We start from the raw sequence: 25,051 nt of genomic DNA on the forward strand, positions 1-25,051 counted from the left end.
GGGCTTTCTCTAGTTGCGTCGAGCGGGGGCCACTCTTCATCACAGTACGCGGGTCTCTCACTGTCGCGGCCTCTCTTGCTGCGGAGCACAAGCTCCAGACGCACAGTCTCAGTAGTTGTGGCTCACGGGGCTAGTTGCTCCGCGGCATGTGGGATCTTCCCAGACCAGGGCTCGAAACCTTGTCCCTTGCATTGGCAGGCAGATTCTCAACCACGGCACCACCAGGGAAGCACTCCCTGTTTGAATTTAAGCTACTTGATAGGTACATCACACTATTTGCACACTGTACTCTTCGTGAACATGAAAATTAGGGCCATACACCTGTAGGTTTGTGGTAATGATGGGATTGTTTCTGTTCCTGATAGCATTGCCTATCACTCTGTTGTTGCTTCTGTAAGCTGTGATTGATTTCAAGAGTCATAGTTGCTCCTGACATTCAAATCCTTGTATTTGTTTTTAATTATATTTTCCTCTTCTATAAAATGCAATGCTAACTGCCTCCAAGCACAAAGTATTAGAAAAAAAAATCTAAACTATAATTAAGTTATCCCCAGAAATCATGGAAACCAACATGCATCTCATTTACTTTTTACTGTCAACGTTCATTACTAAATATGTATTTCATTAAGATACTTACTAGTTTTGTTGGGTCCTTACTGGAAATACAATTTCTCATGGCTTGACCTTAACTTTATCCATTCCCTTTTGCTTATAGGTCCCCCAGGCCCACCAGGGATAGTGATCGTTGAGGAAATCACTGAGAGCACAGCCACACTTTCCTGGAGTCCAGCTACTGACAACCACAGCCCAATCTCCTCATACAACTTGCAGGCTCGCAGCCCCTTCTCCCTGGGCTGGCAAACAGTAAAAACAGGTAAGAGGCTCTAAGGCAATGTCAGACACCACCAGAGCAGTTTCCTATGTCATGAGCTATATTTGCTAACAATCTTAGTAGGATTATTTTGGATTCTGGAAGTTTTATTATTTATGACAATATTAATCATTGTTGCCTTCTTTTTATAAAGTCACTTTTCTTTCTTCTTTTCTCATTTCCCAAGGAAGGACCACATCATTTATCTTTGTTTATTGAAATAACCTTAGACTCACATAAAAGTTGCAAAAATAATACAAAGATTCCCTGTGGGCCCATCCCTCACCTTGCCCCAATGAAAATATTCTACATAACAATGGCACAATGATCAAATCAGGAAACTGACATTGATACAATGCTATAAACCACAGATCATATTCAAATTTCACCTTTTTTTACATGCAATATTTTTAGGGTATAGTTCCATAAAATTCTATGAAATTTTATTATATCTATTCAAATCGCTACCAAGACAGATACAGAACTGCTCCATTACTCCAGTTCCTTGGGCTACCCCTTTAGAGTCACACATCTGTTTTATTTATAAAAAGAAAATCTAACATAAAATCACATTATTTAAAACAATACAGCATTTTAATGCTTACTTCTAAGATGTTTGCCTTCCACTTGCATTATTTTAAAAATAATTTTCTTCCCTGAAGGTTTTCTCATCACGTTATAACTAAACTTCCCTTCCCTCTTCAAATGTGGCTGTCTGCAAGGATATGTGAAATTACACTCAGTTGATAGTTATCACCAATTTAGCATATTGGTGAAAAAGTGTACAGTATCTATAAAATGTAATCTTCAGAAGCAGTTGTCCATACTGAGCAGGGATTTGTGATTTTATTTTCTATCTAAATATAAAATGGATTTACCTGCATAGAAGTGAAATATAAAGTCAGTAAAATATCTGAGTGCAGTAACCATAAAACTCAATCTGAATGTTATAGGAGTAAAGTGGTCCATCTCATTGCTTAAATAAATTAAATTTGAGCAGAAAATTGTTTTTGGGTAAAAATTTGAAATTTAGGGGAAAGAAAGTGTATTCATCCACATGCGAAATACAATTTAGGTTTTTCTTTTTTTTCTTAATTTTATTTATATATTTATTTTACTTTGGTTGGGTTCGGTCTTTGTTGTTGCATAAGCTTTCACTAGTTGTGGGGAGCTGGGGCTTTTCTTTGTTCGGGTGCATGGGCTTCTCATTACGGTGGCTTCTCATTTTGGAGAGCATGGACTCTAGGCACATGGGCTCAGTAGTTGTGGCACACGGGATTAGTTGCTCCATGGCATGTGGGACCTTCCTGGTCCAGGGCTTGAACTTGTGTCCCTTGCACTGGCAGATGGATTCATTTTTCCTTTCTTTTTTTAAACATCTTTATTGGAGTATAATTGCCTTACAATAGTGTCTTAGTTTCTGCTTTATAACAAAGTGAATCAGCTATAAACATACATATATCCCCATATTTCCTCCCTCTTGCATCTCCTTCCCACCTTCCCTACCGCACCCATCTAGGTGGTCACAAAGCACCAAGCTGATCTCCCTGTGCTAGGCAGTGGCTTCCCACTAGCTATCCATTTTATATTTGGTAGTGCATACATGTCCATGCCACTCTCTCAATTCATCCCAGCTTACCCTTCCCACTCCCTGTGTCCTCGAGTCCATTCTCCATGTCTGCATCTTTATTCCTGTCCTGCCCCTAGGCTCTTCAGAAACATTTTTTTTGATTGCATATATATGTGTTAGCATACAGTATTTGTTTTTCTCTTTCTGAATTACTTCACTCTGTATGACAGTCTCTGAGTCCATCCACCTCACCACAAATAATTAAATTTTGTTTCTTTTTATGGCTGAGTAATATTCCATTTTATATATGTGCCACATCTTCTTTATCCATTAATCTGTCGATGGACATTTAGATTGCTTCTATGTCCTGGCTATTGTAAATAGAGCTGCAATGAACATTGTGCTACATGACTCTATTTGAATTATGGCTTTCTCAGGGTATATACACTGTAGTGGGATTACTGGGTCATATGGTAGTTCTATTTTTAGTTTTTTAAGGAATCTCCATACTGTTCTCCATAGTGGCTGTATCAATTTACATTCCCACCAACAGTGCAAGAGGGTTCACTTTTCTCAATACCCTCTCCAGTGTTTATTGTTTGTAGATTTTTTGAGGATGGCCATTCTGACTGGTGTGAGGTGATACCTCATTTTAGTTTTGATTTGCATTTCTCTAATGAATAGTGATATTGAGCATCCTTTCATCTGTTTCTTAGCAATCTGTATATCTTCTTTGGAGAAATGTCTATTTAGGTCTTCTGCCCATTTTTGGATTGGGTTGTTTGATTTTTGATATTGAGCTGCTTGTAAATTTTAGAGATTAATCCTCTGTCAATTGCTTCACTTGCAAATATTTTCTCCCATTCTGAAGGTTGTCTTTTCATCTGGTTTATGGTTTCCTTTGCTGTGGAAAAGCTTTTAAGTTTCATTAGATCCCATTAGTTTATTTTTGTTTTTATTTCCATTTCTCTAGGTGGTAGGTCAAAAAAGATCTTGCTGTGATTTATGTCATAGAGTGTTCTGCCTATATTTTCCTCTAAGAGTTTTATAGTGTCTGACCTTACATTTAGGTCTTTAATCCATTTTGAGCTTATTTTTGTGTATGGTGTTAGGGAGTGTTCTAATTTCTTTCCTTTACATGTAGCTGTCCAGTTTTCCAAGCACCACTTAATGAAGAGGCTGTCTTTTCTCCATTATATATTTTTGCCTCCTTTATCAAAGATAACATGACCATATGTGCATGGGTTTATCTCTGGGCTTTCTGTCCTGTTCCGTTGATCTATATTTCTGTTTTTGTTCCACTACCATACTGTCTTGATTTCTGTAGCTTTGTAGTATAGTCTGAAGTCAGGGAGTCTGATTCCTCCAGTTCCATTTTTCTTTGTCAAGGTTGTTTTGGCTATTTAGAGTCTTTTGTGTTTCCATACACATTGTGATTTTTTTTGTTCTAGTTCTGTGAAAAATGCCAGTGGTAGTTTGATAGGGATTGCATTGAATCTGTAGTTTGCTTTGGGTAGTAGAGTCATTTTCACAATGTTGATTCTTCCAATCCAAGGACATGGTATATCTCTCCATCTATTTGTATCATCTTTAATTTCTTTCATCAGTGTCTTATAGTTTTCTGCACACAGATCTTTTGTCTCCTTAGGTAGGTTTATTCCTAGGTATTTTATTCTTTTCATTGCAATGGTAAATGGGAGCGTTTCCTTAAATTCACTTTCAGATTTTTCATCATTAGTGTAAAGGAATGTGAGAGATTTCTGTGCATTAATTTTGTATCCTGCTACTTTATCCAATTAATTGATTAGTTCTAGTAGTTTTCTGGTAGCGTCTTTAGGATTCTCTATGTATAGTATCACGTCATCTGCAAAGAGTGACAGCTTTACTTCTTTTATCCAATTTGGATTCCTTAACGTTCTTTTTCTTCTCTGATTGCTGTGGCTAAATCTTCCAAAACTATGTTGCATAACAGTGGTGAGAGTGGACAACCTTGTCTTGTTCCTGATCTTAGAGAAAATGGTTTCAGTTTTTCACCATTGCAAACGATGTTGGCTGTGGGTTTGTTATACATGGCCCTTATTATGTTGAGGTAAGTTCCCTCTATGCCTACTTTCTGGAGGGTTTATATCATAAATCGGTGTTGAATTTTGTCTAAAGCTTTTTCTGCATCTATTGAGATGATCATATGTTTTTTTCCCTTCAATTTGTTAGTATGGTTTATCACATTGATCGATTTGCATATATTGAAGAATTCTTGCATTCCTGGGATAAACCCCACTTCAGCATGCTATATGTTCCTTTTAATGTTCTGTTGGGTTCTGTTTCCAATATTTTGTTGAGGATTTTCTCATCTATGTTCATCAGTGATATTGTCTTGTAGTTTTCTTTCTTTGTGACATCTTTTTCAGGTTTTGGTATCAGGGTGATGGTGACATTGTAGAAAGAGTTTGAGAGTGTTCCTCCCTCTGCTATATTTTGAAAGAGTTTGAGAAGTATAAGTGTTAGTTATTCTCTAAATGTTTGATAGAATTTGCCTGTGAAGCCATCTGGTCCTGGGCTTTTGTGTTTGGAAGGTTTTTAATCACAGTCTCAATTTCAGTGCTTGTGATTGGTCTGTTTAGATTTTCTATTTCTTCCTGGTTCAGTCTTGGAAGGTTGTCCTTTTCTAAGAATTTGTCCATTTATTCCATGTTGCCCATTTTCTTGGCATATACTTGCTTGTAATTATCTCTTATGATCCTTTGTATTTCTGCAGTGTCAGTTGTTACTTATTTTTCGTTTCTAATACTGTTGATTTGAGTCTTCTCCCTTTTTTTCTTAATGAGTCAGTCTAATGGTTTATAAATTTTGTTTATCTTCTCAAAGAACCAGCTTTTACTCTTATAGATGTTTACTATTGTTTTCTTCATTTCTTTCTCATTTATTTCTGATCTGTTCTTTATGATTTCTTTCCTACTGCTAACTTTGGGGATTTTTGTTCTTCTTTCTCTAGTTGCTTTAGGTGTAAAGTTAGGTTGTTTATTTGAGTTGTTTCTTGTGGTAGGATAGTATTGCTCTAAACTTCCCTCTTAAAACTGCTTTTGCTCTATCCCATAGGTTTTGGGTCATTGTGTTTTCTTTGTCCTTTTTTTCTAGGTATTTTTTTGATTTCCTCTTTGATTTCTTCAGTGATCTCTTGGTTATTTAGTAGTGTATTGTTTACCCTCCAAGTGTTTGTATTTTTTACAGATTTTTTCCTCTATTTGATATCTAGTCTCAAAGCATTGTGGTCAGAAAAGTTAATTTATTTGATTTCAATATTCTTAAATTTACCAAAGCTTGATTTGTGACCCAAGATATGATCTATCCTGGAGAATGTTCCATTAGCACTTGAGACAAAAGTATAATCTGCTCATTTTGCATGGAATATGCTATAAATATCAATTAAGTCCATCTTGCTTAATGTATCATTTAAAACTTGTGTTTCCTTATATATTTTCATTTTGGATGATCTGTCCATTGGTGAAAGTGGGGTATTAAAGTCCCCTAGTATTATTGTGTTACTGTCGATTTCCCCTTTGAAGGCTGTTAGCATTAGCCTTATGTATTGAGGTGCTCCTATGTTGGGTGCATAAATATTTACAATTCTCATATCTTCTTCTTGGATTGATCCTGTCATCATTATGTAGTGTCCTTCTTTGTCCCTTGTAATAGTCTTTATTTTAAAGTATATTTTTTTCTGAGATGAGAATTGCTACTCCAGCTTTCTTTTGATTTCCATTTGCATGGAATGTCTTTTGCCATCCCCTCACCTTCAGTCTGTACATCTCCCTACGTCTGAAGTGGGTCTCTTGTAGACAGCATATATACAGGTCTTGTGTTTGTAATCATTCAGGCAGTGTATATCTTTTAGTTGGATCATTTAATCCATTTACCTTTAAGGTAGTTATTGATATGTAGTTCCTATTACCATTTTCTTAATTGATATGGGTTTGTTATTGTAGGTCTTTTCTTTCTTTTGTGTTTCCTGCCTAGAGAAATTCCTTTAGCATTTGTTGTAAAGCTGGTTTGGTGGTCCTGAATGCTCTTAGCTTTTGCTTGTCTGTAAAAGTTTTAATTTCTCTGTCAAATCTGATTGAGATCCTTGCTGGTCCAGTAATCTTGGTTGTAGGTTTTTCCCTTTCACCACTGTAAATATGTCCTGCCATTCCCTTCTGCTTTGCAGAGTTTCTGCTGAAAGATCAGCTGTTAACCTTATGGGGATTTCCTTGTATGTTATTTGTTGATTTTCCCTTACTGCTTTTAATATTTTTTGTTTGTATTTAATTTTTGATAGTTTGATTAGTATGTGTCTTGGTGTGTTTCTCCTTGGATTTATCCTGTATGGGACTCTCTGCACTTCCTGAAATTGATTGACTGTTTCCTTTCCCATATTAGGGATGTTTTCAACTATAATCTCTTCAAATATTTTCTCAGTCCCTTTCTTTATCTCTTCTTCTTCTTGGACCCCTATACTTTTTTTTTTTTTTTTTGCGGTACGCGGGCCTCTCAGTGTTGTGGCCTCTCCCGTTGCGAAGCACAGGCTCCGGACGCGCAGGCTCAGCGGCCATGGCTCACGGGCCCAGCCGCTCCACGGCATGTGGGATCTTCCCGGACTGGGGCACGAACCCGTGTCCCCTGCATCAGCAGGCGGACTCTCAACCACTGCGCCACCGGGAAGCCCGGACCCCTATACTTTTAATGTTGGTGTGTTTAATGTGGTCCCAGAGGTCTCTGAGACTGTCATCAATTCTTTTCATTCTTTTTTCTTTATTCTGCTCTGTGGTAGTTATTTCCAGTATTTTATCTTCCAGGTCACTTATCAGTTCTTCTGTCTCATTTATTCTGCTATTGATTCCTTCTAGAGAATATTTAATTTTATCTACTGTGTTGTTCATCCTTGTTTCTTTGCTCTTTAGTTTTTCTAGATCTTTGTTAAACATTTCTTGTGTTTCATCCATTCTGTTTCCAAGATTTTGAATCATCTTTACTATCATTACACTGAATTCTTTTACAGGTAGATTGCTTATTTCTGATACATTTGTTTGGTCTGGTGAGTATTTACCTTGCTCCTTCATCTGCCGTGTATTTCTCTTTCTTTTCATTTTGTTTAACTTACTGTGTTTGGGGGTCTTCTTTTTGCAGGCTCCATGTTCATAGTTCCCATTGTTTTGGGGGTCTGCCCCTAGTGACTAAGGGTGGTTCATTGGGTTGGGTAGGCTTCCTGGTGGAGGGGACTAGTGCCTGCGTTCTGGTGGATGAGGCTGTTTCTTGTCTTTCTGGTGGGCAGAACTGTGTTTGGTAGTATGTTTTGGGGTGTCGGTGATCTTATTATTATTTTAGGCAGTCTCTCTGCTACTGGATGTTGTGTTCCTGTCTTCCTAGTTTTCTGGCATAGGGTGTTCAGCACTGTAGCTTGCTGGTCATTGAGTGGAGCTGGGTCTTAGCATTGAGATGGGATCTGTGGGAGAGCTTTTGCCTTTTGATATTACATTGACCCCTGAGGTCTCTGGTGGACCAATGTCCTGAACTCAGCTCTCCCACCTCAGAGGCATAGGCTGGACACCCAGCCAGAGCACCAAGACCCCATCAGCCACATGGCTCAGAAGAAAAGGGAGAATAAAAAAGGAAAAAAGATAATAAAATAAAACAAATTTATTAAAATTAAAAAATATGTCATTAAATGTAAAAAAATAAAAAGTCATTAAAAAAGAAAGTAAGAAAGAAAGAAGAGAGCAACCAAACCAATAAACAAATTTATCAATGAAAACAAGTGATAAAAACTATACCAAAAAGGTACAAAAACAAAAAATAAACAGACAGAAAGAACCCTAGGACAAATGGTAAAAGCAATGATATACAGATAAACTCACACAAAGAAGCATACACATACACACTCACAGAAAGAGAAAAAGGAAAAAAACAATTATATCTATATTGTAAAAAAAAAAGGAAGAGAGCAACCTAATCAATAAAAAAATCTACCAATGATAATAAACTCTAAATATGAAACGAAGATAAACATAAAACCAGAAACAAATTGGATTCAGAAAGCAAACCCCAAGTCTACAGTTGCTGTCAAAGTCCACTGCCTCAATTTTGGGATGATTCATTGTTTATTCAGGTATTCCAGAGATTCAGGATACATCAAGTTGATTGTGGAGATTTAATCTGCTGCTCCTGAGGTTGCTTGGAGAAATTTCCCTTTCTCTCCTTTGTTCGCACAGCTCTTGGGCTTCAACTTTGGATTTGGGCCCGCTTCTGCATGTAGGTCACCTGAGCGCATCTCTTCTTCACTCTGACAGGATGGTGTTAAAGTAGCAGCTGATTAGGGGGCTCTAGCTTACTCAGGCCAGGGGGAGGGAGGGGTACGGAATGGAGGTTGAGCCTGTGGCAGCAGAGGCCAGCGTGATGTTGCAACAGCCTGAGGCATGCCATGTGTTCTCTTGGGGAAGTTGTCCCTGGATCACGGCACCCTGGCAGTGGTGGACTGCACAGGCTCCTGGGAGGAGAGGTTGGATAGTGACCTGTGCTTGCACACAGGCTTCTTGGTGGCTGCAGCAGAAGCTTTATCATTTCATGCCCATCTCTGGTGTCCTCACTGACAGCTGTGCCTCATGTCCATCTCTGGAGCTCGTTTATGCAGTGCTCCATACCCCCTCTCCTTGCGCACTCTTTTGGGAAGTCTGAGGTCTTCTGGCAGGTGTATTCTTAACCACTGTGCCACCAGGGAAGTCCCACAATTCAGGTTTTTCTTGTTATTAGGTTCCTATATTAATTCATAGAATTCAGTATGATTATCTTTATAGTGTACTATACATGCGTATATATTTATCTTGTAATATATGTAATTGTGAGTATTAGACTCATTCCTGGCTCCATTTTAACCCTATAATAATATGCAGAGTCAAGAAATTGGGGGAATGTCTATGTTCAGTAGATAATTCTGGAAAGGACACAAATTCAGACCACATGAACAGGTTTATACAAGAATTCTTATAACCTCCATTTATAAGATGCTCCCACATCATCCTTAGTGTGAGAGCCCAAACCCTTTGCTATGCTGAAAGGAAATGGATTCACCTTCAGATATCATGTTGTGCACTCAGGAAACTCATTCTCCTGCTTGTGGCTATGTTCCCTGCCCAGTCTTGCCACATTGCCTACAATACTTACTTCTTGGGAAGTTTCACTTGTGGGTACATTGCAATACATATATATGTTTCCTTGCTCATCCATACCCATGTTCTTGTGTTTCTTACCTTAACACATGGTACGGCAATCCAGGACATCTAATCTTCCATATTTTCCTAGTTACTCTTATTTCTTGATTTCTTACATACCTTGACTCACCTGTTTCTACGTTTTGTTGTTTGATAGATTAATAGATAATGATAGATAGATAGATATGTGTATATATATCTATATATCTTGTACATATATATGCATATATACATATATAAACTAAAATATTTTGGCATAAGCTAGGGAAAGACAAAAGCGAGGTGTGTGTGTGTGTTGGTGTTTGTGTGTGTGTGTGTTGTATGTATAGAGGGCTTAATTGTTTGGATTACATGCTATTTTAGGTATTTGTTTATTTATTTAGAAGTCCATGATATAAGGTTGCATTCTTATTTTTCTAATTTAATTTGAATGTTGTAAATATTTTTGAGTAGAGAGTTCTTTTTAAATTCAGTTCAGCAAGTACTTATAAAAAAAATCTATGGTTGTACTGTATTTATAAGTAAATATATTTTTTTCAGAAATATATTTCTATAAATGATCAATTTTATTTGCCCTTGAGAGTAATAGTTCTCTAGCAAGGAGTTCCTCACCTAAGTTAGTCACACCTTTCTCTAAAACTCAGCATCTCTTGAAGCTACTGGTAGAGGCATTGCCATCCTCCAGGCCAGCCAAAGAGCAGTCCTCACCTTTTGCATGTTCTAAAGGAGATGTTTCAAATGTTTCCTGGGTTTTGCCCCTAGCTCACACTGACCATAATTTTTTTCATGCCTGTGATAGGGAAAGAAGTCCTTTTGGATGCAAATCATCTCCACTGGGCAGCAGGTCTTTTGTTTTCATAGTTACTATCTCACCTAAATCAATTTCAGTAGAGATATGCTCTAATGTAGAAACATATGATAGAAAAAAAAATTTAGTTCTGCAGTTTGAACTCTCTGATGAAGTTAATGCAACACATAAGCTAGCATTTAAAAAGCTATTAAAATTCCGTTATATGCCAACATGAATACAAAGAATAATGAGTTCCTCATTTTTGACAAATGAAGTAATGAATCGCACATGGGCCTTCTAGCCAAGGACATCTGGAATTAACTTATCAATGCCACCCACCCAAAAATAAGACTTAAAACAGGTGACTGTGAATGGGGCTGTTTATTCATTATGAAAGTATGAAAACAATCATAAGAAATAGATGATTTCACTTGCAAACCCCCTTTTCTGTTCAAACTACTTGTTTTTGATTTGAACACTTGCTTTCCTATTTGTATTACTGAGCAGTATTAGCTGACTTAGTTTTTTTGACTATGTCTGATTAAGAATACCAAATCACCTATAATCAAAGAATCGATTGGCCTTTATTTACTTAATTCAAATATGTTTCTTAACTATTCTTCAATCAGTAGATATGTCTCCTCTTTGTGGATAGTTTCCACGGACTGATTGGTGGTTAAATTTATCAACTGAATAGGTTTATTGTTTTAATATAATTTAATTTAATTTAATTTAATTTTTGGATACAATTTTTTAACAGGAAAAGCATTTTAACAAGTTTTTCTCCTGGAATCAATATGCAGTCCTCCACTAAAGTTGCTGTGTGTTCTCTCTGAAGCAGAATAGTTTCTTTGAAACCAACTTGTCTCCAGAGTTCTAGAAAGATTAATTTTATAGAAAGATACATGCAAGTCTTTAAAAATGCATCCTTTGATATACATTCTCCATTATCTTTACTCTCCACAATATTGCATTTGAAATAAAAATCCTAATTTTATAAAAATATTTCTATTCTAGTTCATATTGTATGTTATTTCATCTCAAATATTAATACCTTCAACTCTTTTTTTTTGCAATTTTTTAATAGTCCTTACAAGTAGCAATGAATTCAGAATTCTAAACTTTCTTTTATCATTTTCAAAGAGAAATTAGAATTAAGGATGATGGAGAGGATATGGAATAGGGGTGGGAGTCTTTAGTTTTTGTTAACATCTTTATTGGAGTATAATTGCTTTACAGTGGTGTGTAAGATTCTGCTTCATAACAAATTGAATCAGCTATACATATACATATATCACCATATCTCCTCCATCTTGAGTCTCCCTCCCGCCCTCCCTATCCCACCCCTCTAAGTGGTCACAAAGCACCGAGCTGATCTCCCTGTGATATGCAGATGCTCCCCACTACCTATCTATTTTATATTTGGTAGTGTATATATGTCAATGCCACATTCTCACTTTGTCCCAGCTTATACTTCCCATACCCTGTGTCTTCAAGTCCATTCTCAATGTCTGCATTTTCATTCCTGTCCTGCCCTTACATTCTTCAGAACTTTTTCTTTTTTTAGATTCCATATATATGTGTTACCATACAGTATTTGTTTTTCACTTTCTGAATTATTTCACTCTGTGTGACAGTCTCTAGGTCCATCCACCTACTACAGAAACTCAGTTTGTTACTTTTTATGGCTGAGTAATATTCCATTTATATATATGCCATGTCTTCTTTATCCATTCATCAGTTGATTGACACTTAGGTTGTTTCCATGCCCTGGCTATTGTAAATAGAGCTGCAATGAACATTGTGGTACATGACTCTTTTTGAATTATGGTTTTCTCAGGGTATATGCCCATTAGTGAGATTGCTAGGCCATATGGTAGTTCTATTTTTACTTTTTTAAGGAATCTCCATACTGTTCTCCATAGTGGCTGTATCAATTTACATTCCCACTAACAGTGCAAGAGGGTCCCGTTTTCTCCACACCCTCTCCAGCACTTATTTTTTGTAGATTTTTTTGATGATGACCATTCTGAATGGTGTGAGGTGACACCTCATGGTAGTTTTGATTTGCATTTCTGTAATGAATAGTGATATTGAGCATCTTTTCATGTGTTTGTTGGCAATCTGTATATCTTCTTTGGAGAAATGTCTATTTAGGTCTTCAGCCCATTTGTGGATTGGTTTGCTTGAATTTTTGTATTGAGCTGCTTGAGCTGCTTGTAAATTTTGGAGATTAATCCTTTGTCAGTTGCTTCATTTGCAAATATTTTCTCCCATTCTGAGGGCTGTCTTTTCGTCTTATTTATGGATTCCTTTGCTGCAGAAAAGCTTTCAAGTTTCATTAGGTCCAATTTGTTTATTTTTGGTTTTATTTCCATTTCTCTTGGAGGTGGGTCAAAGAAGTTCTTACTGTGATTTATGTCATAGAGTCTTCTACCTATGTTTTCCTCTAAGAGTTTTATAGTGTCTGGCCTTACATTTACGTCTTTAATCCATTTTGAGTTTATTTTTGTGTATGGGGTTAGGGAATGTTCTAATTTCATTCTTTTACACGTAGCTGTCCAGTTATCCCAGCACCAATTATTGAAGAGGCTGTCCTTTCTCCATTGTATATCCTTGCCTCCTTTGTCATAGATTAGTTGACCATATGTGCGTGGGTTTATCTCTGGGCTTTCTATCCTGCTCCATTGATCTCTGTTTCTGTTTTTGTGCAAGTACCATACTGCCTTTATTACTGTAGTTTTATAGTATAGTCTGAAGTCAGGGAGCCTGATTCCTCCAGCTCCATTTTTCTTTCTCAAGATGAATTTGGTTATTCGGGGTCTTTTCTGTTTCCATACACATTGTGTAATTTTTTGTTCTAGTTCTGTGAAAAATGCCATTGGTAGTTGTACAGGGATTGCATTGAATCTGTATATTGCTTTGGGTAGTATAGTCTTTTTCACATTGTTGATTCTACCAATCCCAGGACATGCTATATCTCTCCATCTGTATGTATCCTCTTCAATTTCTTCCAACAGTGTCTTATAGTTTTCTGCATACAGGTCTTTTGCCTTCTTAGGTGGGTTTATTCCTAGGTATTTTATTCTTTTTTGCTGCAATGGTAAATGGGAATGTTTGCTTAATTTCTCTTTCAGATTTTTCATCATTAGTGTATAGGAATGCAAGAGATTTCAGTGCATTAATTTTCTATCCTGCTACTTTACCAAATTCATTGACTAGCTCTAGTAGTTTCCTGGTAGCATCTTCAGGAATCTCTATGTATAATACGATGTTTTCTGCAAACAGTGACAGCTTTACTTCTTCTTTTCCAATTTGGATTCCTTTAATTTCTTTTTCTTCTCTGATTGCTGTAGCTAAAACTGCAAAATCTATGTTGAATAATAGTGGAAAGAGTGGGCAACCTTGTCTTGTTCCTGATCTTAGAGGAAATGGTTTCAGTTTTTCACCATTGAGAATGATGTTGGCTGTGGGTTTGTCATATATGGCCCTTATTATGTTGAGGTAAGTTCCTCTATGCCTACTTTCTGGAGGGTTTATATCATAAATCAGTGTTGAATTTTGCCCAAAGCTTTTTCTGCTTCTATTGAGATGATCATATGGTTTTTCTCCTTCAAATTGTTAATATGGTGTATCACGTTGATTGATTTGCGTATATTGAAGAATCCTTGCATGCCTGGGATAAACCCCATTTGATCATGGTGTATAACCCTTTTAATGTGCTCTTGGATTCTGTTTGCTAGTATTTTGTTGAGAATTTTTGGATCTATGTTCATCAGTGATATTGGCCTGTAGTTTTCTTTCTTTGTGACATCTTTGTCTGGTTTTGGTATCAGGGTGATGGTTGCCACATAGAATGAGTTTGGGAGTCTTCCTCCCTCTGATGTATTTTGGAAGAGTTTGAGAATGATAGGTGTTAGCTCTTCTCTAAATGTTTGATAGAATTCTCCTGTGAAGCCGTCTGGTCCTGGGCTTTTGCTTGTTGGAAGATTTTTAATCACAGTCCCAATTTCAGTGCTTTTGATTGGTCTGTTTATATTTTCTATTTCTTCCTGGTTCAGACTTGGAAGGTTGTACTTTTCTAAAAATTTGTCCATTTCTTCTATGTGGTCCATTTTATTGGCATATTGTTTCTTGTAGTAATCTCTCATGCTCCTTTGTATTTCTGCAATGTCAGTTGTTACTTCTTTTTCATTTCTAATTCTATTGATTTGTCTTCTCCCTTTTTTTTTTTTTCTTTTTGATGATTCTGGATAATGGTTATCAATTTCTTTTTATCTTCTCTAAGAACAAGCTTTTAGTTTTACTGGTCTTTGCTATTGTTTCCTTCATTTCTTTTTCATTTACTTCTGATCTGATCTTTATGATTTCTTTCCTTTTGCTAACTTTGAGGGGTTTTTTTGTTCCTTTCTCTATTTGCTTTAGGTGTAAAGTTAGGTTGTTTATTTGAGATGTTTCTTGGTTCTTGAGGTAAGATTGTATTGCTCTACACTTTCCTCTTAGAACTGCTTTTGTTGCATCCCATATTTTTTGAGTCATTGTGTTTTCCTTGTCATTTGTTTCTAGGTATTTTTTGATTTCCTCCTTGATTTCTTCAGTGATCTCTTGGTTATTTAGTAGTGTATTGTTTAGCCTCCTTGTGTTTGTATTTTTTACAGATATTTTCCTGTAAATGACATCTAGTCTCATAGAGTGTGGTCAGAAATGATACTTGATATGATTTCAATTTTCTTATACTTGCCAAGGCTTGACTTGTGACCCAAGATATGATGTATCCTGGAGAATGTTTCATGAGCACTTGGGAAGAATGTGTATTCTGTTGTTTTTGGATGGAATGTCCTATAAATATCAATTAAGTCCATCTTGTTTAATGTATCATTTAAAGCTTGTGTTTCCTTAATTATTTTCATTCTGGATGATCTTTCCACTGGTGAAAGTGGGATGTTAAAGTCTACTTTGTGTCCTGTACTATGATTTCCCCTTTTATGGCTGTTAGCATTTGCCTTATGTATTGAGGTGCTGCTATGTTGGGTGCATAAATATTTACAATTGTTATGTCTTCTTGGATTGATCCCTTGATCCTTATGTAGTGTCCTTCTTTGTCTTTTGTAATAGTCTTTATTTTTAAGTTTATTTTCTCTCATATGAAAATTGCTACACTAGCTTTTTTTGATTTCCCTTTACATGGAATGTCTTTTGCCATCCCCTCACTTTCAGTCAGTATGTGCCCCTAGGTCTGAAGTGGTTCTCTTGTACACAGAATATATACTGGTCTTGTGTTTTTATCTGTTCAGGCAGTCTGTATCTTTTGTTGGAGCATTTAATTCATTTACATTTAAGGTAGTTATCGATATGTATGTTACTATTACCATTTACTTAATTGATTTGTGTTTGTTATTGTAGGTCTTTTCCTTCTCTTGTGTTTCCTATCTAGAGAAGTTCCTTTAGCATTTGTTGTAAAACTGGTTTGGTGGTGCTGAATTCTCTTAGCTTTTGTTTGTCTGCAAAGATTTTAATTTCTCCCTCAAATCTAAATGAGATCCTTGCTGGGTAGAGTAATCTTGGCTGTAGGTTTATTCCCTTTCACCACTGTAAATATGTCCTGCCATTCCCTTCTGCTTTGCATAGTTTCTGCTGAAAGACCAGCTGTTAGACTTATGGGGATTCTGTTGTATATTATTTGTTGTTTTTCCCTTGCTGCTTTTAATATTTTTTCTTTGAATTTAATTTTTGATAGTTTGTTTAATATGTGTCTTGACATTTTTCTCTTTGCATTTATCCTGTATGGGACTCTCTGCACTCCCTGGACTTGACTGACTATTTCCTTTCCCATACTAAGGAAGTTTTCAACTATAATCTCTTCAAATATGTTCTCAGCCTCTTTTTTTTTCCCTCTTCTTCTTCTGGGACCCCTATAATTCGAATGTTGTTGCTTTTAATGTGTCCCAGAGGTCTCTGAGAATGTCCTCAATTGTTTTCATTATTTTTTTCTTTATTATACTCTGTAGTAGTAATTTCCTGTATTTTATCTTCCAGGTCACTTATCCGTTTCTTCTGCCTCAGTTATTCTGCTACTGATACCTTCTAGAAAAATTTTAATTTCATTTTTTTGTTGTTGTTCATCATTGTTTGTTTGCTCTTTCATTCTTCTAGGTCCTTGTTAAACATTTTTATGTTTTCTCCATTCTATTTCCAAGATTTTGGATCATCTTTACTATCATTACTCTGAATTCTTTTTCAGGTAGATTGCCCATTTCCTCTTCATTTGTTTGGTCTGGTGGGTTTTTACCTTGCTCCTTCATCTGCTATGTGTTTCTCTGTCTTCTCATTTTTCTTAACTTACTGTGTTTGGGGTCTACTTTTCACAGGCAGTAGCTTCGTATTTTCTGTTGTTTTAGGTGTCTGTCCCTAGTGACTAAGGTTGCTTCAGTGGGTTGTGTAGGCCTCCTGGTGTAGGGAACTGGTGCCTGTTTTCTGGTGGGTGGCACTGCATCTTGTCTTTCTGGTGTGCAGGACTACTTCCAGTTGTGTGTTTTGGGGTGTCTGTGACCTTATGATTTTTGGCAGCCTCTCTGCTAATGGGTGGGGTTGTGTTCCTGTCTTGCTAATTGTTTGGCATAGGCTGTCCAACACTGTAGCTTGCTGGTCATTGAGTGGAGCTGAGTCTTAGCTCTGTGACGGAGATCTCTGGGAGATCTTTCACCATTTGATATCACATGGAGCCAGGAGGTCTCTGGTGGGCCAACATTCTGAACTCAGCTGTCCCTCATCAGAGGCCTGACACCCAGCTGGAGCACCAAGACTGTCAGCCACATGGTTTCAAAGGAAAGGGAGATTAAAATAAAAAATAAATAAATAAATAAAATAAAGTTATTAAAATAATTTTTTAAACTATTAAAAATTAAAAAGTAATTTAAAAAGAATGAAAGAAGAGAGCAACCAAACCAAAAAACTAGTCCACCAGTGATAACAAGTGCTAAAAACCATACTTAAAAAAAAGTAAAAAGGACAGAGAGAACCCTATGAAAAATTGTAAAACATAGCTATACATACACAATCACACAAAGAAGCATACACATACACACTCGCAAAAATAGAAAAAAATATATATCTCAAGTCTGCAGTTGCTCCCAAATTTCACCGCCTCAATTTTGGGATGATTTGTTGTCTATTCAGGTATTCCAGAGATACAGGGTACATCACGTTGATTGTGGAGACTTAATCCGCTGCTCCTGAGGCTTTTGGGAAGTCTGAGGTTTTCTGCCAGCATTCAGTAGGTGTTCTGTAGGAGTTGTTCCACATGTAGATGTATTTCTGTTGTATTTGTGGGAAGAAAGGTGATCTCCACATCTTACTCCTCTGCCATCTTGAATGTCTCCCCCTAGGTAAGAGTCTTTAAAACCTATAGTTATGGCTAGGAGAATATAAATATATGTAGCTTTGGGAGGAAGGATAGTTATAAATTTTATACTAATTTTGTTTTTTAGCATTGCATCAGAAATAATTACATCAAGATTAAAACAGAAATTAACTGTTGGTCACACCTGGCAATTTGAACTCCCCTTTCATTCATTCAACAATAATGTAACAAGAAACCTTCAGACAGTGATCTAGGCACTTAGGATGTATGAGGGAACAAAACAAAACAAAATATTCATGCTCTTGTGTAGACGGTATTCACATGGGTGAGGACAAACAATAAACAGAGAACATAATAAACATGTAAGTTAAATAGTATCTTGGAAGTTAATGAATGAAACAAATAAAGAAATATTATATTGTAAGGAAGATCAGAAGTACTGTGGAAGAGGTAGTATATTAGTCTGCTTGGGCTGTCATAACCAAATGCCATCACCTAGGTGGCTAAAACAACAAAATATTATTTTCTAACAGTTCTGGTGACTGAGCATGTAGGTGTCAGCCAGTTCCTTTTGATTTCTGCTGAGAATGCTCCCCCTGGCTTGCAGATAGTAGCCCTCTCACTGCGTACTCACATAGCAGACAGACAGGAAGCAAGTTTTCCAACGTCTCTTCTTATAAAGACACTATTCTTATCAAATCATTGGCCCACCCTTATGACTTCATTTAACCTTAATTACTTCCTATTTTCAACATAGCTTAATATATTAAAGATAACACAGTATCAATTCCCCAATGTCTCTTCATTTCTCTCAGGATGAAAGCCCGAATCCTTTATGACTTTGTTCCTCCAATCCTTCTACAAACTCATTTTCTACCATTCTCACTCTGCTCCTGACTCACTGGTCTTCTAATGTCCTGCCTATAATGCATCTAATACCTTTGTACTAGTTACTCCTTTTACATGGGATGCTTTCCTCCAAATATTGGCATAGCTAAATCCAAACTTCATTCAAAAGTTCACTCAAATGCACCTTCCTAATGAGGCTCATACTGACCACACTGTTTAAAATTTCAAGAGATGTGTGGTGAAGATAGCTGAGTAGAAAGATCCTTAACTCACCACTTCCCATGGGCACACCAAAACTACACCTATTTACAGAATGACTACCTATGAGAATGACCCTAAGACTAGGAGAAAACATTATTCTGCAACTGAAGATATAAAGAAGAAACCATAAAAGAGATGGGGAGGAGGGACAGAGACACTGTGTAGTTGAGACCCACACCACCAGGTATGTGACCCACAAATGGGAGGATAATCACAGTCTCAGAGGTTCTCCCCAAGGAGCAAGAATTCCAAGCCCTACATTGGGCTCCCCACCCTGGGCATCCTGCACCAGGAAGAAGAGTCTCTAGAACTTCTGTCTTTGAAGGCTAGTGGGGCTTGCATTCAGGAGAATTGGAGGGCTGTAGGAAATAGGGACTCCACTAGTAAAAGGCATACACAAAATCTCACACATTTCAAGTCCCAGTGTAGGGGCCATAATTTTAAAGGCATCTGGGTCAGCCCACTTGCTGATTTTGGAGAGCCTCCTAGAAAAGCAGGAGGCAATGGAGCTCCCCTTGGGGATAGAGACACTGGTGACAGCCATTTGGGGGAGCTCATTCTACCACAAGCACACTGATGTTGTCAAGTGCCATTTTGGAGTCCTCTGTCTAACCTATTATTGCTGAGGGCCTACCTGCCCACCAGCAGGCTGACACCAGCTCAGGGCCCACCCAGGCTGAGCAGCCAACCATTTCAAAACTTGGCCCTGTCCTTAGCAGGCCAGCAGCCATGAGGCAGCACCTGAGAGTCAAACAGAATGGAGGCCAGTCTAGCCCACCAGAGCACCCACAGTAGTCAGCCTCACTACAATAGATGGGTCCATGCAACCCAAATAGGGGAGACCCCTAGAGTATATAGCTCCAGTGACTAGAAGGGAGTGTGCTGTTGGACGTCTATTAGATGTCTCCTACATGAGGCTACTTCTCAATGATGGGGAAGTATAACTGACTTATCCAACACATAGAAATAAGCAAAGAATTAGGCAAGATGAGGAGACAGAGGAATATGATAAAAAGGAAAAAGAAAAAAATCTCATAATACCTCAGAAAAAGAACTAAACAAAGTGGAGATAAGCAATCTCCCTGGTAAGAAATTCAAGATAATGTTCATAAAGGTGCTCACTACACTCAGGAGAACATAGATGAATGTGGTGATAATTCTAACAGAGAGTTAGAAAATATAAAGAGGATCCAAACAGAGCTGAAAAATACAATATCTGAAATAAATACACTAGAAGAAATCAATACTATATTATGTAATACAGAGGAACAGATCAAACTGAAGACACAGTAGTGAAAATCACCCAAGTTGAAAAAAGAAAAAAAAATTTTTTTAAAAAATAGGACATGGGCTTCCCTGGTGGCGCAGTGGTTGAGAGTCCACGTGCCAATGAAGGGGACACGGGTTTGTGCCCTGGTCCAGGAAGATCCCACATGCCGTGGAGTGGCTGGGCCCATGAGCCATGGTCACTGAGCCTGCACGTCTGGAGCCTGTGCTCCACAATGGAAGAGGCCACAGCAGTGAGAAGCCCGCATACTGCAAAAAAAAAAAAAAAAAAAAAAAAAAAGGACAGTTTAAGAGACCACTGGGACAACATCTAATGTAATAGCATTCATGTTATAGAGGTCCCAGAAGAAGGGTCAGAGAAATCATTTGAAGAAATAATAGCTGAAAACTTCCCTAACCTCATAATGGAAACAAACATCAGGTTCCTGGAAGCACTCAGTGTCCCAAACAAGATCAACCCATAGAAGCCCACACCAAGACATACCATAATTAAATGTCAACATCAAAGATAAAAGGATATTTTTTAAAATCAGCAAGAGAAAAACAAGTTACAAGAGAACTTCCATAGAAAAATCAGCTGAATTTTTAGCATAAACATTGCAGGCCAGAAGGAAGTGGCATGATATATTCAAAGTGATGAAAGGAAAAAACCTACAAACAAGAATACTCTACCCAGAAAAGCTATCACTCAGATGTGAAGAGATTTACAGACAAGCAAAGGCAAACAAACATACAATAAAGTGAAACATACAATAAAAGTGATAGATCAACCATTTATAAAGCTAGTAGGAAGGTTAAAGACAAAAGTAGTAAAAGCATCTATATTCACAACAAGTTGTTAAGGGATACACAAAGCAAAAGGTGTAAAATGATGTGAAAAATATTAAACTTTGGGGGGAGTAAAAATGCAGGCTTATTAGAATGCATTCAAATTTAAGAGATCATCAACTTAAATAATTATATATATATATATATAGTTATATAGTTATATATGAACCTCATGGTAACCACAAACCAAAAATTTACAAGAGATATGAGATACACACAAAAGAGGGACAGGAATTCAAACATAAAACTAAAGATAGTCATCAAACCACAAGGGAAGAGAGCAAAAGGAGAAGTGAACAAAAATGAACTGTGGAAACTACCACAAAACAGTTAACAAAATAGCAATAAGTACATACTTATCAATAATTACTTTAAATTTAAATAGACTAAATGCTCCAATCAAAAGAAATACAGTGGCTGAATGGATGAAAAAAAAGAGCCATATATGCAATGACAAGAGACTCACATCAACTCTAAGGAAACAAATTGGAAGTGAGGGGCTGGAAAAAGATATTCCATGCAAATTGAAACAAAGAGAAAGCTGTAGTAGCAATATTTATATTAGACAATATAGACTTTAAAACAAAAACTGTAACAAGAGACAAAGAAAGATATTACATAAAGCTAAAGAGATCAATCCAAAAAGAAAATATAACAATTGTAAATATATATGCACCCAACCTAGGAACACATATACATAAAGCATATATTAACAAACATAAAGAAAAAATTGGCAGTAACACAATAATAGTGGAGAATTTAAGATCTTGCTTACCTCAATGAACAGATCATCCAGGCAGAAAAACCAATAAGGAAACACTGCCCTTAAATGACACATTAGACCAGATAGATTAACAGATATCTACAGAATATTCCATCCAAAAACAGCAGAATACACATTCTTCTCAAGTGCACATGAAATATTCTCCAGGATAGACCACATGCTAGACCACAAAACAAGTCTCAGTAAATTCATGAAGAATGAAACCATACTGAGCACTTATCCAAATGCAATGATTAAAGACTAGAAATCAACTACAAGGAAAAAAAACTACAAAAAACACAAACACATGGAGGCTAAACAATATACTACTAAACAACCAATGGTGGAGGATTTCTCTGGTGGTCCAGTGGTTAAAACTCTGTGCTTCCACAGCAGGGGGTATGGGTTCAATCCCTGGTTGGGGAACTAAGATCCTGCAGGCTGCACAGCCTAAATAAATAAATAAATTAAATAAATTTAAAAAAATAAAGAAAGCATTGTTCTGCTAAGGTATATTATTTGGAAAAATGAATAATAACTAACATTAAGAAATGAAAGACTCCTTATAAAAAAAATCAATGGGTCACTGAAGAAATCAAAGAGGAAATCAAAAAAATTCCTGGTGACATATGAAAATTAAAACAACATCTTAACATCTATGGGATGCTGCAAAAGCAGTTCTAAAGTTTTAGAAATACAAGTCTACCTCAGGAAACCAGAAAAATCTCAAGGAAACAACCTACCCCTACCCCTAAAGGAACTAGTAAAGGAACAAATAAAACCCAAAGTTAGTGGAAGATATGAAATAATAAATTTCAGAGCAGAAATAAGTGAAATAGAGACTAAATAAAACAATAGGAAACAAAAACCAATAAAACTAGGAGCTGTTTCTTTGAAAGTATAAACAAAATTGATAAACCTTTAGTCAGACTCATCAAGAAAAAGAGAGCCCATATCAATAAAATCAAGAATGAAAGAGAAGTTACAACAGTTACATAAATAATAATAATAATAATCTCTTATAAAGGATCATAAGAGATTACTATGAAAAATTATTTGCCAATAAATTGACAATCTAGAAGAAATAGATAAATTTCTAGAAACTTATAATCTCCCAAGACTGAATCAGAAAGAAATGGAAAATAAAACAGATCAGTTACTAGTATTGAAAATGAATCAGTAATAAAAAAAAATAAAAGCCAACAAAAAGAAGTACAGGACCAGATGACTTCAAAGGGTATTTCTACTAAACATTTAAAGAAGAGTTAGTACCTATTCTTCTCAAACTATCCAAAAAAATTGAAGCGGAAGGAACATTTCTAAACTCTTTCTATGAGGCCAACATCACCCTGATAACAAAACTAGATAAAGACAACACAAAAAATAAAAATATATGCCAATATCACTGATGAACATGGATTCAAAAATCCTCAACAAAATGTTAACAAACTGAATTCAACAATGCATAAAAAAGATCATACAGCAAGGTTAAGTGGGATTTATACCAGGAATGCAAAGATGATTCAATATTCCTAAATCAATCAGTGTGATATGCCACATTAAATAATTGAAGAATAAAAATCATATACATATCAAAGTAGATACAGAAAAGCTTTTGAAAAAAATCAACATCCATTTATGATAAAAATTCTCAACAAAGTGGGTATAGAGGAAATATGCTTCAACATAGTAAAGATCATAAATGACAAGCCCATAACTAACATCATATTGAATGGTGAAAAGCTGAAAGCATTTCCTCTAAGATCAGGAACAAAACAAGTATGCCCACTTTTACTACCTTTATGGAAGTCCTAGCCATAACAATCAGACAAGAAAACATAAATAGAAGGAATCCAAATTGGAAAGGAGAAGTAAAACTCACTGTTTTCAGATGAAATAATACTATACATAGAAAATGATATAATGAAAGAATTAATATTGTTAAAATGACCAAACCATCTAAGGCAATCTAAATATTCAATGCAATTTCTATCAAAATACCAATGGCAATTTTCACAGAACTAGAACAAATAATTCTAAAATTTGTATGGAAACACAAAACACCCCAAATAGCCAAAAAAATCAAGAAAGAAAGAAAAAGCTGGAGGTATCATTCTCCCTCATTTCAAACTGTACTACAAAGCTACAGTAATCAAAATAGTATGGGAAATGAGAGCCCAGAAATAAACCCACACACATATGGTTAATTAATCTATGGCAAAGGATGCAAGAATATAAAATGAGGAGAAGAAAGACTTTTCAGTAAATAATGCTGGGAAAACTGGATAGCTACATGCAAAAGAATCAGATTGGACTACCTTCTCACACCATATACAAAAATAACTCAAAATGGATTAAAGACTTAAATGTAAGACCTGAAACCATAAAATTCCTAGAAGAAAACATAGTACACTGTTCGACATCAGTCTTAATATTTATTTTGGATCTGTCTCCTCAGACGAGGGCACTAAAAGCAAAAATCAACAAATGGGACTACATCAAACTAAAAATTTTTAGCATAACAAAGGAAACTATCAACAAAACAAAAAGGTAGACTACTGAAATATTTGAAGATATTTGCAAATCATACATCTAATAAGGGGTTAATATCCAAAATATACAAAGAACACATACAACTCAACATCAAATAAAAAAATCAAACAACCTGATTAAAAAATTGGCAGATGACCTAAATAGACATTTTTCCAAAGAAAACATAGAGATGGCCAACAGACACATGAAAAGGCACTCAACATCACTAAGCATCAGACAAATGCCAGTCAAAACTACAATGAGATATTACCTCACACCTGTGAAAATTGTTCTTAGCAAAAAAGCAACAAATAACAAATGTTGGTGAGCATATGGAGAAAAGGAAACTCCTGTGCATTCTTAGTAGGAATGTAAGTTGGTATATCCACTATGGAAAACAGTAATAGCTTCCTCAAAAAAATTAAAAATAGGATTACTAAAATCTGGTGCTTGTTGTTGTATTGCCAGATGCAGAAATGCAGCAGAACACTGATGCTCCCTCCACAAGCTCTTGTCATCGACCAAGCTCTTGATTTTTAAAATCTGGACTTAGCCAAGTATATTTGGCCACGTTAAAAATAGTATCTTTGTTATTAAAATTTTGATTGCATAATTTTAAAAAATAGAATTACTATAAAATCCAGCAATCCCACTTCAGGGTATTTATCTAAACAAAACAAAAACACTAGTTCAGAAAGA

General features: G+C 36.2%; 1 protein-coding gene across 3 annotated transcripts in view; it reads left to right on the plus strand.

Moving 5' to 3' along the window:
- Window positions 1-25,051, plus strand: part of CNTN5 (contactin 5) — a 1,387,157-nt gene that overhangs the window by 1,283,413 nt on the left and 78,693 nt on the right. For all 3 annotated transcript variants that reach the window (XM_067750786.1, XM_067750785.1, XM_067750787.1), the window contains one exon: window positions 716-874. In XM_067750786.1, coding sequence (XP_067606887.1) covers window positions 716-874 — 159 coding nt within the window. The remainder of the gene's footprint in view (window positions 1-715; window positions 875-25,051) is intronic.

The sequence above is a fragment of the Pseudorca crassidens genome, chromosome 9, assembly GCF_039906515.1.
Source record: "Pseudorca crassidens isolate mPseCra1 chromosome 9, mPseCra1.hap1, whole genome shotgun sequence".
Classification (NCBI taxonomy): domain Eukaryota; kingdom Metazoa; phylum Chordata; class Mammalia; order Artiodactyla; family Delphinidae; genus Pseudorca; species Pseudorca crassidens.